The 13,818-nt window shown below is 41.3% G+C and overlaps 1 protein-coding gene and 1 long non-coding RNA gene across 2 annotated transcripts; both read left to right on the plus strand.

The window, feature by feature from the left end:
* The first annotated feature begins 30 nt into the window (after nt 1–30).
* LOC116377194 (uncharacterized) lies at nt 31–1,298 on the plus strand. Its single transcript, XR_004212177.1, has 2 exons — nt 31–472; nt 632–1,298. It is a non-coding gene; the product is annotated as an uncharacterized LOC116377194 (long non-coding RNA).
* A 487-nt stretch (nt 1,299–1,785) lies between these two features.
* Nucleotides 1,786–13,467, plus strand: LOC116377192 (nuclear body protein SP140-like protein). The gene is made up of 16 exons (XM_031838772.1): nt 1,786–2,383; nt 3,661–3,835; nt 6,930–7,130; nt 7,304–7,423; nt 7,537–7,670; nt 7,800–7,841; nt 7,965–8,004; nt 8,195–8,290; nt 8,429–8,551; nt 8,636–8,775; nt 10,511–10,579; nt 10,806–10,933; nt 11,521–11,638; nt 11,854–11,928; nt 12,498–12,641; nt 12,801–13,467. Exons 1-16 carry the CDS (start codon nt 2,240–2,242, stop codon nt 12,885–12,887), a joined length of 1,836 nt encoding a protein of 611 aa, XP_031694632.1. The 5' UTR covers nt 1,786–2,239; the 3' UTR covers nt 12,888–13,467.
* Nucleotides 13,468–13,818: the final 351 nt, after the last annotated feature.

Below are 13,818 nucleotides of genomic sequence, written 5' to 3' on the forward strand. Positions count from 1 at the left end.
CAACATTGCTACAGTTTTGATTTATATACCTGAAGGACATGTCACAGACATGCCACCCTTATTTTTAACTTCTTGTTTCAAAATAAAAGCTCTCTACCGTCTTTCTGTGGCCTAATCCCGTCATTTGCTAACAAAAGGCTTTTATTCTGAAACATTTGCAGGGCAGTGTTGTGTAAAATGCGGATTGTTATAATTATTTACAAATGAGCAAACACTTTGTAATCCTTCTTCCATCTTTACTTGTGCAAATCTGGAACTGATGTAAACAAATGACAAAGGTGTTGCACAGCATTGAGTACCTCATTCATTTGCTGCTTGGCATCCTCAGTTGAATGGCTACTCCACCGTGATCCAGACTCCGATGTGGCTGGGTCATATAGCAGACAAACTCCAGAAGAATCTCTACCAGACCGTTGGAGAGTTTGTGAGCGACGTCCAGCTCATTTTCTCCAACTGTGCTTCATACAACCGGGTAAGAGACAAGTGTCAGTAAAAACCCTTTAGATGACATGCAGGGTCAGGAGTTTCCATCATTTCACATGTGGTGCTAATCAACAGTTGAACTTAAAAAGTTAAGATGAATCTTTCTGGACATTTTATAGTGACAACTGTCTGTTATGTTCTCTTGCAGGACAATGCTGAATTCCTCGCCAGGGGCAACAGACTGAAGGAGTTATTTGACAGAGAATTTAAGAGCGTGCTCAACATCAGTGAATAGGCTTGTGACAGATCAGCAGTGTTCTGTTGTCAAACTCAGAAGCGGCTGGGAAAAGGTTAAGCATGTGTAAATATGCCTGTGGTACCTATCTTTTTAAACATAACCCTCCTATGTGGTTGAAATATCCCAAAATAAATGATTCCCAATCAAGAGAATGCAAGGGACTTTTACTTGAATTATGACAACACGTTTCAATCTATAATTCTACTACAATGCATTAAAAATAGTTTCTTCCCACTATTTATTTTCATTACTCATAAAATAACCGAATGTTTAACATTTCAACACTTTCCATACGATCATGCAGCCCAGAGTGCTTTACAGAGCAAGATTAAAACAGCACAGATAACAAGTATTTCCCCTGTGTGTTGTTCTCAACATTTTTTTATTGCCACGTTTTTTAAATGTATTTTTTATTATGGTGTTACACCACGTGTGAGGAGGGTTCCAAACTGAATGTATTGTAAAAGTCAGTATTTGACTTTTAAAGTGCAATTAATTTGCACTTTCTCTTTCTGTCTCGATCTCTGATCTGTGGCTTGTGGATTTCTGTTTTCAAAATAAAATAGTATCTTGTGTACATCTTCAATGCCATGTCTTGTTTCCATAAACCTGCCTCTTAAAGGTGAAATGTATTTTTCAGAACATAACTACAACTGTGAAGATGAAACCTAAAACAATAAATGAGTGTCTCATACTGAAGTCTATTTCACTTATCAGATCATTTCATTTTGCAGGTTTTTGCAAAGATATCACAAGCAGTATTTCACAAGAGGGATGCGACAACACAGAGAAAAATCTCTTGTCCCCTATCATCTGGGGGCCCTCAGAATGTAGTAGGGGCCCTACTGATAAAGAATGCACAGGATGAAAGTGAGTGAGATTAAAGCATACAAATTGGATGTGTGTGGAAACTTAGTGTGACTCCCTCCTGTTCTGATGAGCACCATATTCATTTGTTTGTTTGTAAATAAAAAAAGACCAAAACACATGAATAAAAGAGGATCAGGGAGGATTCAGTTAATATTGTCTCTGCAGTGGAGGACGCCCCCTGCTGCCACTGACCGGAACTGCGACTTGCCAACAAAATGAAAAAATACTTTTACTTTCTAAACGTCACCGACCGATGGGCGGAACAGGCCAGTCGGCCGAGGGCCGGATACCATTTGACGAAAGGAGGAACCGAGAAATCTAGGAGAGAGGCTCCGAATCGGACATGGAAGGACTTCCGCCCATTTTGTAAATCTGCTACTTGTTTGTGATTTGTGGCACAGAACGGGGAAGTTGTTGGTGCTCATTTTTAGTTTCGCTGTGTTCAAATCCTGTGGAGCAGGACATTTTACGCAAAGGGACTCGCTGCGTGGTGAAACAGCGCAGGGAGCCTGTCCTAAGCACTTTATTTAGTGCCACCGTTTGGGGGAAACATCTACAAAACATCTGGAGCGGCTGTGGTCTCTCTGGGCCTGGTGTTTTTTTTTTGTTTTTTTTTGCAGAGGAGTGGGGTAGCTGCGCTGACCACCGATGGAACCGATGGACTGGCTGAAGAACGAGGAACTCCTGCGGTTTTTCCACTGTAAAAAAACCGAAATGTCCTGCATGGAGAACCCGCACACGTTTCTCAGCCAGCTCCGGGATCACGACCTGATCCAAGAGGACCGATACAAGGTGAGGCGCTGAAGTGGAAACGTCATTACGCATTAGTTGTGATCTTCACCGAGCACTCTCAACGGGTCCTGTTTGGATGAAACGCGCGCCAGCGTGAGGCGGGAAGAAACTGCAAACACAGCGACATACGGGGATTTAATAACACTGCAGGAGGGAGACTGGGAGTGAAAAGTTACACTGGAGGCTTTTTATTTATTTGGACCGACCCCCAGCGACACACCACCGCCCACACAACTCACGCCACACTTTACAAACAGGACTATTGAACAATATTTATAAATATTGTTAAGCTGTTGTTTTACACATAAATCAGACTCTCTACTCTGTAACCCTCCCATCACCCACACTTCCTGTTAGAAGTTCCTGTCATTTCAGATTTTCTGTTTGCTTTACTGTCCGTGTTTGTGTGAGAAAGTGGCTCAAAGTAACATTATATATCGTTGTTACAGTCTGTAAATCATTTCAGGTCTTTCTCTTGCCCCACACTGTTCCAAAAATACATGACATTTTCTTATAATTACTACAGTGACAAAATATATCCATTAGAAACATTTCTAACATTGGTTTGTTACACCCCCCCCTTCAGTATGAGCAGTGCTAACCAATGTAAGGAGTGATTCATAAAAAAAGCTATTTAAGTGTATACGTTAGGCCAGGGGTCTTCAATGTTTTTCAGGCCAAGGACCCCCAAACTGATAGAGAGATGGAGCAGGGACCCCCGACTATATGTATTGTATAAAATTGTTTTTTATTAAACTGGGCCTAGTACCATATATACCTCTTTATTGTGCATTTAAGCTATTTAAATAATACACAGGTTCATATATTCATGTTTTTATTTTAAACATGTGCACGGTACAGTGAGTAGGGAGGCCGTGCCACTGCCATTTAGAAACATACCTTGTCAACTGATACCAATGCCAATATCAACATTGTCTGTCAATTGCGTGATAATCCTTCATACAAGCTATTCAAATTGACGTTTTCAATTTAAACATAAATGTGGAAACCAAAATGAGTGATGGCCTGTTAGTGCCACTGCCATACATAAACATCCCTGTTATATTTCATACAATACTGAACTATTAAAATAATGGACAGATTCATGTTTCGAGGAAAAAAAGAAAAAGTTTTTTTTTTTTTTTAATTGTCTAATCAACCAAAAATTTCGCGGACCCCCTGCAGTACCTCCGCGGACCACCTGTTGAAAACCTCTGCGTTAGGCGACTGTCGAACTATTAAACCCTTATTTTCTCCATGCTTTTGTGTGTTTGCAGAAGGTGAGTCGTATGAAGAGTAAAGACAACATAAGGAAAGGTCTCTATGATATTCTGGACTGGTTGGAGAGAGAACGATCACAGAGCGTCAGAGAGTTCTGGAGCTGCGTCTTCGAGGAGACCATCCTGAACCAGTATCCCGCCCTGCGACTGCTGCGCAACAGCCTCATGGACGGTCAGTCTTTTTATGGTCACAGGGGCGTTAATCATTGGGATTCTGCTCACTACGTTTATGTTCCTTTTGCTTGTGAGTAATGTTTTTATTTGTACATGGTCCCTGATACAGAAAAATAAGGGTGCTCCGATTGATCGACCACCGATCGCCATCGGACGATATTTGCTCTAAATGGCAAATTGGTGTTCTCTTTAAGAACCGATCGAAAGAGCCAATCAGATGACAATTTCTCTATGTGCCGCTAAAATGGCTTCACCAGAGTTGTGTCTCTAAGGCCACTTTTAAACTGCCTGTTCAAGTTGCCGTCATTCCACCTCGCTGCTCTGTATTAAAAGGGGCTTCTGAGTGACTCTAGATTGGAATATGTTTGCGCTCCTGCACACAAAAATAGTTGGTTAAGAATTGGATGATGGTTATAATAGTTAGCTAACAGTAGATAAATGGTTGAAATATTTGGATTCGCTCCACTCAAAGTAGGCCTAGTACAGGGGTGTCAAACTCATTTTCACTCCGGGCCACATCAGCATCATGGTTTCCCTCAAAGGGCCGGTTGTAACTGTAAGACTGTATAACTGTAACTACTCCTAACATATTGTTAAATAACTGTCTCTGCTTTTGATTGTTGTTTATTCAAGTGTAAAAATATTGTACATGCAGTTATATAAATGTAAAATGATATTTAAGCACATTTCTGTTATTATAACATAAATCATTTTAATTTAGGTTTAAGAAACCCACATTACTCTATCAAAGATCAAACTTTTAAAGAAAATAACAAATACAAATATCATCAAACACAATTTATTACATTAACTTTGTTCAAAGCTATTTTTGTCACCTCTCTGCATCACTAATGTCCCCCCCTGCCGTCGTCCCGTGCATGGCAGCTACATCCAAGAGCTCCTCACTGACAGTCAGGTCTGCCTTGAGCCTCTTACAAACATTGACAGATGATGTATCTCGTCTCTTAGCTAGCTGTGTTGTTAGATTGCTGCTAGTTCATGAACTCGGTCTGCGATGGTGTTTCTTCACAAACTGACATTTGTAAAAGTCTGTATCTGGTCGGAGCACACCTGCTCACATACCTTTAGCATGCACTGGGCTGTAGCTTTTGTAAATATATTCTGCTGTGATTGCAGTCTGCCTTTTAATTCTTGGACAATTTTATGTTTTTCTTGGAGGCTAAATTTAGCTCAGTGTTTGGTGTCAAAATGCCGACGTGAATTGTATCTTTCATCACCGACACGCATCATAACACAGAAGACAGACCCGTTTTTGTCCTTGAAGCACAGACATTTATTCGCTTTCCCATCTTAAATTACATCTTCTTCCCTCTGAATCAATTTTTCTCTTCGTGGACATTTTGGGATTATTTGTCGATCTTTTTCAACTCAATCACTTGTTGGAAAACCGCTTTACGGGCTGTCCACCTGTTTTAAAAAAAAAGGTAATAACTAATTAACCATATTGTTACCAAGTGACTGTTAGGAGGACAAGTAATCAATGTCCAGCCACGGTGATAATACTTCACAACATGCTATCTCATAATTTCAACTTTCTATCTCATAATTTCGACCATGGGGATATTTTTATTTTCAAGTCTAACTTTCAATTTTTTTTTTTTTTGTTTTGCTGGGGATTCGCGGGCCACATAAAATGACGTGGCAGGCCGGATTCGGCCCACGGGCCTTGAGTTTGACATGTGTGGCCTAGTATGAAGGCAAACCTGAGAGGATTGACCTAAACATTGACAACATTGGCTGAGGGGGCACAATGACGAAAAGGTTAAAGGTTGATAAGCACTGGATTAGATAATAAGGCTGTGTTCAAAATTGCATACTAACGTAATACCTAATAACTACTCAATCAGTATACTGCACACTGCACTACTAAATGAATGATTAAGTATCCATTACCAGCAGACTGGTCACACTGAAGTAAACTCAAGCAGTACGTTTTCTCTGCAGCACATGACTGTATCTTGATCTCTCATCTAGTGCTGGGCGGTATGACCAAAAATGTGTATCACGGTATTCTGTAAGATTCTGGCGGTTTCACGGTATATCACGGTAATTTTTTTCCCCGCGTTAACGCATTAATTAATTAACGCCGAAAATTAACACAAAAACCGGCCGGCCAGCGAGCGGTGGACAGCTGTTTGTGTGGCGTGTCTTCCGTCACTTCCTGTTTCCTTCACTTCCTGTTTCCTTCACCTACATTCCCCTGGGTCCTAAGTCCCTCCGTGTACAGCTTCTTATCACCCTCTATGTACCAACGTACATTTATAACAAATACCACACATATTACACGGTAATCAGCGTTGCATATGTGTCTGACCAAAATACCCCAAAAAGCATCCGAGGACCGTAATCGCATACACTCTTCGTATTCCAACACATGTTTTCAGCTGAGGTGATGGAGTAAATTGCTAGTGTTGCCACCAGAGGCAATAACAGCGGCTCGACAAACTTCACAATATATCGTCTTTTGATCTACGTCGGATTTTTTAAAACCAAAAAACCTCCAACCAGCAGACACAGCTCCTCTCTTGGGCACAAATTGTACTGGTGCATCTCCGGTCTCTCTCTGTTCCTCCTGCATCGCTCTTTTCTGTTCTTTAATGTAGCGACGGAGCTTCTTCTAGCTGTTAGCAGACTAGCTAGCTAGCAAGCGAGCTGTACCCAGCATGCCATTCGGCGGTGTAATTTTATAAATGTACAATTATTAGTGTTACAAATTGTTTATGTGTCACAAACTGTTGTGTCGTGGTGTTTTACTCTGTTAAAGAGCGTTCGTTGTGGGTTATTAATTGTTGTTATAAAGTTTTAACCATAACTAGGGTGCCCTCTCAATACACATAAGACAATTAGCTCCGACCGCAGCGCCCTTAGCGATGAACAATATATTTTGCTGCCTGTTGAAGAGTGACGGAAGTTGTTTCGGCTGTGCACCGGTATGACGGTGTGTGAAAAATTCATATCATACGAGAAATTAAAACCGGTATACCGCCCAGCACTACTCTCATCATTCTCCCACTGGAAGTTGTCCACGATGTGTACTTGATGTGTACTATATCCACGGGCATCAATTTCAGGGTCTTTCCATTTTGACAAACAACTACCAGAGAGGAAAAGGAAGGAGCTTTCAGAAGGTGAGGAGGGAGAGGAGAAGCAAGAGAACTCAGTGAAAAAGAAGAGAAAGCTGAGAAGTAGGAGCGTGTGCGTCGATGAGGAAGAGCCGGCCGGTCCATCAGCTCAGATGACTCCCAGGAAAATGTCCAAGAAAATATGCTTCTGTAAGTCTCCCCCCACTTATTTCTTACTTTTGTAAACATGACCGTGTGTTGAAAGTTTCACTGCTGAAAAAGTGCACCATTACTATGTAAATTATGATTCTCTTCATGTCTCGGTGAAAAGAAGTTTCTCACTGGAACAAAGAAGTCAAAGTATTTGTTTCCCTGTGTTGCAGCCTCTCCCCTGAAGAAGGGAGGGGAGAACAACATTTGGAGCTGGCCCATGTATAAGTTCCAGCTGCCCGTGACCTGTGGAGACAAGGAGGGAACACTGAACAGAGGCAGACTGGATAAAGGTATGAAAGACTCAATGACTGAAGTATCTGATTATGAAAAATAAATACTATAATCATTGTCTTGAGGATAAATGGTTGACATAAACACTTCCCCCATCCTCTGAACGTTTCAGGGGAGAAGTGCATTGTGGTCGGGAGACAGTGGTTCACTCCCAATGAATTTGAGAGGTTAGCGGGGAGGAAGAGTTTCAAGAACTGGAAGTTGAGCATTCGATGTATGGACACCACCCTGGGACAACTTATAAAGGTTTGTTGAAAAGTGAATTTGGAATAATACACGTCGACAAAGACTTGCATTTCTTAAACATGCGCCGTGTTACGTGCTTTTGTTGTGAAAATCGTTTTATTTTCTGTTTTCTTTTTTGCTTCACTGCAGGACGGTCACTTGACAGCAGCAAAGTACAAAGGAGGTAAAAAGGTAAGAACAGAAACTGGTGAAAATACATAAATAAATACATTCCGACTTTATAGTGAGTCTTGTTGCTGTTAGTGATCCTGATCTGAGCCATGTCCTTTTTCTTCTTCTTCTTCTTCCTGCTAGGCCAAGAAATCACTGTTCCCATCTGGTCACTCAACCACAGGTTTGTTGTATTTGTGCAAAACTGTGATTTTAGAAAACTATTACAAGATCCATCTCTCTAAAGTAATTAGCTTTAATCTAAGTCGGCATCTATGAAATTTAGAGTTTCAACATGATACATTTGAGAAAAAACAGGCAGAGTGAGCGTCTTCACTGCTGATGAAAAAGCAACAACCTCCTCCTTGTTTTAGTGTCTGACGAAGATGAAGGTGAAGAGGAGGTCAGTGACCTGGACGAGGAAGACGAGGTTTCGTCAAGCAGCAAAGAAAGTTCTGCAGCTGTCACAGGTGCTCGTCTGTACAAAGTGATGTTCAGGTTTTAAACACGTTTGCTTTTAATAGAAATGACCTTCGATGTGCATCCTATCCCAGTGTCACCATAGCAATGGTGATGGTAATCGTACTTCCCTTGTGTGTCCATAACAGACGAGGAAGAAGAGGAACGGACTGAGCAGCAGCCAAAAACCAGCCATGACAGTGGCAGGAAGGTGTTCAGAGTCACATGTGGAGCTGTAGCGGGGACTTTACATGAAAAACGATTTGTGTCAGGTCGCTATACCTCACTGCGCACAAAAAGCTAAACATGTGTAAGGAAATGTGTACTAACCAGCTTACACTTGCTTTGACCACCAGGGACTCGTGGGAAGAGTATTCGTACTGAGACGAACTGGATGACCCCGGTGGAGTTCCTAGAGGTGGCACCACGTCAGACGAATGCCTCTTGGAGGAAAGACATCAAGTATGAAGGGGAACCGCTCAGTGTCCTCATAGAGGTAGACGCCATACGTTAAACTGTGCATGTTTGTGTGATGCAATCAGACAGAGTGAAAGTTGTAATCCTTAAGATTTCAGTCCTGGTTGATATTTTGACAGCCGTGGGTCCCGTGGTAACAGTCAGTTCAGTTTAATACTATGGCAAACGCTCTTTGACTTTGAAACAAAACTCGCATAAGAAGCCCGCTCTAACAACAAAGCTTTTCGGAGCTACATCAAAAGCAGAAGAGCCACCAGGGTCAATATTGCAGACCTCCGCAATACAGACGTACAATTCATTTGCCATGACATGGGCAAGGCCGAAATCCTGAATCAGCAGTATGCAAATACATTCACATTCGAGGATGTGACCGCCATTCCTCAACCTGACCCGGAACTACTAGAAATTGGTTCTGAAGAAGCTGCGCTCACTTCGAAACTGACAAATCAGCAGGCCCAGACCAGATCCATCCCTGGGTCCTGAACAAGCTGGCAGATACCATAGCTCTCCCACTAAGCATTATATTTAGCACTAGCCTATCAAGCGGCAAGGTAACACAACAATGGAAATCAGCCACAGTGACACCAATCTACAAGAAGGGCAAATCCAATCCAGCCAACTATAGAGCCGTCTCGCTGACATCGGTGGTATGCAAGGTCCTGGAGCATATTATGTCAGAGGCAATAGTAGAACACCTGAAAAACAACAACCTCCAATGTGACCAGCAACATGGATTTACGTCGGAGAAATCAACAGTGACTAATCTCCTAGAGGCACTTGACATGTGGACGGAGGCACTAAGCCGCAGTTTACCAGTAGATGTCATATTCCTGACATCTACTGTCAAAGGCCTTCGACACAGTCCCGCACGAACGCCTCCTTGCACAGCTTTCCTCCTTCTGCATCCGAGATAATATTCTGCTATGCATCAGGAACTTTCTGACAAAGACAAGACAGCAAGTAACAGTTAACGGGGAGCTCTCAAACTGGACTGAAGTAACTAGCGGTGTCCCACAGGGTTCCGTCCTGGGCCCGCTAGTGTTCACCCTCTTTGTCAGTGACATTCCCAGTCTCCTCAGCAACGTCATATCCATGTTCGCCGATGATACAAAAAGCAGAAGAGCAACTGGTGAATCTGTTTAAGGTGCAGCCAAACAGACTTGTGTTGTATTGATAAAGATCATGAATCCAGTGCAGGGATGGCGGACTCCGCCACTAACAATTAAAAAACAACCACATAGAGAGATGATTACAGAATGTAATTGCATCAAATGTCTATTGTAGAAAAAAGGCAGAGCATAAATAATATCACAAACCTTTAACTTTAATGTGACTTTTGTCATTCAGTCAGTTGCACACACTTTCAAGATCAAGTTCCCATGTTCACCAAATGACTTTACTGTAAGCCAACGTCACCTCCAAAAGCTTTCCATGTGCAGAAAGAATGTCAGTCCTAGAAGTAAAGAGATGAAGTTAAAAGATAGAATAAAAATATCTCATAACAATAGACTGCAGAAGAAAATCTACCCCATCTTGGACTTAAATCAGAACAGGTCATAAAAAGTGAGGTCATTTAATTTACAGAGCGGAGAAATGCTAGCGTCTGATTAAGAAACATGGCATTAACGGTGCAGTTACATGTCAGACATGGCACCGTAGCCAGGGAGCTAAAGATTGAGCCACAGGATCTGTCAAGCCGAAAAGAGCTAAACTATGAAACAAAGAGGAAGACACTGTTGATTGGTCTATTTCAGGCAAACATCTTGGGGATCCACTCTCTGCTGTGTAATTGCAGACTGTGCAAACCAGAAGACGAAGACCTGGTAAGTTTGTTGATCAGTCAGTTTCAGACGAGCAGCATTTCCTCATTCTACACATGTTCTGCATTAAACAATGCGACGGCCATAGCTGATGTTTCGGTGACGTTAAATAGTCCTGCGTCTCTCGCAAGAAGCTACAGCTACAAGTCTCTTTTCATAAACAAGAAACCTCTTTCTCTCAGATGTATCTGATATGTAATTGTGTAACCGGAAGTTGCTGTCTTGGCAGGAGAATGAGAAAAACGATGACGAGTGCTGCATCTGTAAAGAGGAAGAAGAGTTGGTGATGTGTGATCACTGCCCTCGCTCCTTCCACCAGAAATGTCACCTGCCTCATGTAGAAGACGTCATTTTACGGTGAGCTTTGATCAAACTAGGAGACAACCGAAACATTAAAACAAATATCTGTCGCTGTTTTTTCTTTCATGTGAGAGGTGTTGTTTTTAGTGACGAGACCACAGAAGATTATTAACTGACTCTGCAATTCCGCTTATTTTAGGTCATTGTCATCAACCTCGTTATCAGCTGTTTTCAGTGAAAACTTCTGAACTAGCCGGTGAATATAGTGTAGCATTTTGTCGCTCTGCCCCCAAGTGACCAAACAAATCAGTTAGTCCAGGTTCTAATTTATTGTAGCTGTGTGATTTTTCTTTTTTTTCTTTGCCTTCCTCTTCTCATTTGAAATGAAAGTAGCAGCGGTTGAATCAGGAAGAAGCATCTTTCAGCGTAGTTTAAATTTACTATCTTATTAAATGACAAACTATACAAACCAAGTTAATAAATTCCCACTTAAATACGTATGTTACATGTTACGTCTTGTGTCAGTGGGATTAATTTGGTTACGGTGAAATAAAAATAAAGAGGGGTCAATATTCTGTTCAAGGTTGATAATTGTCAGATCTTACATATGATTATTTAATTTGTGTGTGTGTGTGTGTGAGCAGGGACAATGGCCTGTGGATGTGTACACTCTGCATATTCAGAACAAGTCGAGTGTATTTATACTCTGAGGAGCTGGAAAGAGAAGCAACCATGTTGTGCCAAATATCCAAACGCATACTGGTGAGTAAACTGTGTGACTCTGTCTTTATAGCATAATGAAAAACAATGAACAAAGGTAAAACATGTTTGTTCGTCTTTGTCCAGCTTTGTTGTCCCTGTTTTTATATATACCGGAGTCAGATTCTGTGTATGCGTAAACACTGACTCCCACTAAAGCTGAACCTGTCCATCTGTCACACCGCCGTCACTCATCCCTTTTTCCCTTACATCAACAGCAATGCCAGTATCTCCTTCTGTGTCTGTGCAGTGCTGATGAGGAACACACATTTGCTGCGAACCCATGCCTCTATGTAAGTCTTTCTCTCAGCCGTTCCCATGCACTGGTTAGCTGCCTTGCTATTCGTGACAAATGGTGTCAATTAATTAAATGTATAGCTGTCAAAGTGCCCTCAACTATTAACAGGTTAGAAGAGGGCACACTGCCGGCTTTAGCTCCGTCTCCTCTAGAGATTTGAGGTCTCGAATATTTTTCCGCTTGAGGTTCACAGTAAAAATGATCTTTTGACAGTATATATATTGTTATCATATCCACAACATTGCTACAGTTTTGATTTATATACCTGAAGGACATGTCACAGACATGCCACCCTTATTTTTAACTTCTTGTTTCAAAATAAAAGCTCTCTACCGTCTTTCTGTGGCCTAATCCCGTCATTTGCTAACAAAAGGCTTTTATTCTGAAACATTTGCAGGGCAGTGTTGTGTAAAATGCGGATTGTTATAATTATTTACAAATGAGCAAACACTTTGTAATCCTTCTTCCATCTTTACTTGTGCAAATCTGGAACTGATGTAAACAAATGACAAAGGTGTTGCACAGCATTGAGTACCTCATTCATTTGCTGCTTGGCATCCTCAGTTGAATGGCTACTCCACCGTGATCCAGACTCCGATGTGGCTGGGTCATATAGCAGACAAACTCCAGAAGAATCTCTACCAGACCGTTGGAGAGTTTGTGAGCGACGTCCAGCTCATTTTCTCCAACTGTGCTTCATACAACCGGGTAAGAGACAAGTGTCAGTAAAAACCCTTTAGATGACATGCAGGGTCAGGAGTTTCCATCATTTCACATGTGGTGCTAATCAACAGTTGAACTTAAAAAGTTAAGATGAATCTTTCTGGACATTTTATAGTGACAACTGTCTGTTATGTTCTCTTGCAGGACAATGCTGAATTCCTCGCCAGGGGCAACAGACTGAAGGAGTTATTTGACAGAGAATTTAAGAGCGTGCTCAACATCAGTGAATAGGCTTGTGACAGATCAGCAGTGTTCTGTTGTCAAACTCAGAAGCGGCTGGGAAAAGGTTAAGCATGTGTAAATATGCCTGTGGTACCTATCTTTTTAAACATAACCCTCCTATGTGGTTGAAATATCCCAAAATAAATGATTCCCAATCAAGAGAATGCAAGGGACTTTTACTTGAATTATGACAACACGTTTCAATCTATAATTCTACTACAATGCATTAAAAATAGTTTCTTCCCACTATTTATTTTCATTACTCATAAAATAACCGAATGTTTAACATTTCAACACTTTCCATACGATCATGCAGCCCAGAGTGCTTTACAGAGCAAGATTAAAACAGCACAGATAACAAGTATTTCCCCTGTGTGTTGTTCTCAACATTTTTTTATTGCCACGTTTTTTAAATGTATTTTTTATTATGGTGTTACACCACGTGTGAGGAGGGTTCCAAACTGAATGTATTGTAAAAGTCAGTATTTGACTTTTAAAGTGCAATTAATTTGCACTTTCTCTTTCTGTCTCGATCTCTGATCTGTGGCTTGTGGATTTCTGTTTTCAAAATAAAATAGTATCTTGTGTACATCTTCAATGCCATGTCTTGTTTCCATAAACCTGCCTCTTAAAGGTGAAATGTATTTTTCAGAACATAACTACAACTGTGAAGATGAAACCTAAAACAATAAATGAGTGTCTCATACTGAAGTCTATTTCACTTATCAGATCATTTCATTTTGCAGGTTTTTGCAAAGATATCACAAGCAGTATTTCACAAGAGGGATGCGACAACACAGAGAAAAATCTCTTGTCCCCTATCATCTGGGGGCCCTCAGAATGTAGTAGGGGCCCTACTGATAAAGAATGCACAGGATGAAAGTGAGTGAGATTAAAGCATACAAATTGGATGTGTGTGGAAACTTAGTGTGACTCCCTC

The sequence above is a fragment of the Anarrhichthys ocellatus genome, unplaced genomic scaffold (assembly GCF_004355925.1).
Source record: "Anarrhichthys ocellatus isolate YVR2014 unplaced genomic scaffold, GSC_Weel_1.0 scaffold1001, whole genome shotgun sequence".
NCBI classification, from domain to species: domain Eukaryota; kingdom Metazoa; phylum Chordata; class Actinopteri; order Perciformes; family Anarhichadidae; genus Anarrhichthys; species Anarrhichthys ocellatus.

Coding starts and splice junctions, on each gene's coding strand:
- LOC116377192 (XM_031838772.1), top strand. CDS start 2,240: ATGGAACCGATGGACTGGCTGAAGAACGAGGAACTCCTGCGGTTTTTC. Junction 8,552..8,635: donor TGAAAAACGATTTGTGTCAG/GTCGCTATACCT, acceptor TTTGACCACCAG/GGACTCGTGGGAAGAGTATT. Junction 8,776..10,510: donor CGCTCAGTGTCCTCATAGAG/GTAGACGCCATA, acceptor GGTCTATTTCAG/GCAAACATCTTGGGGATCCA.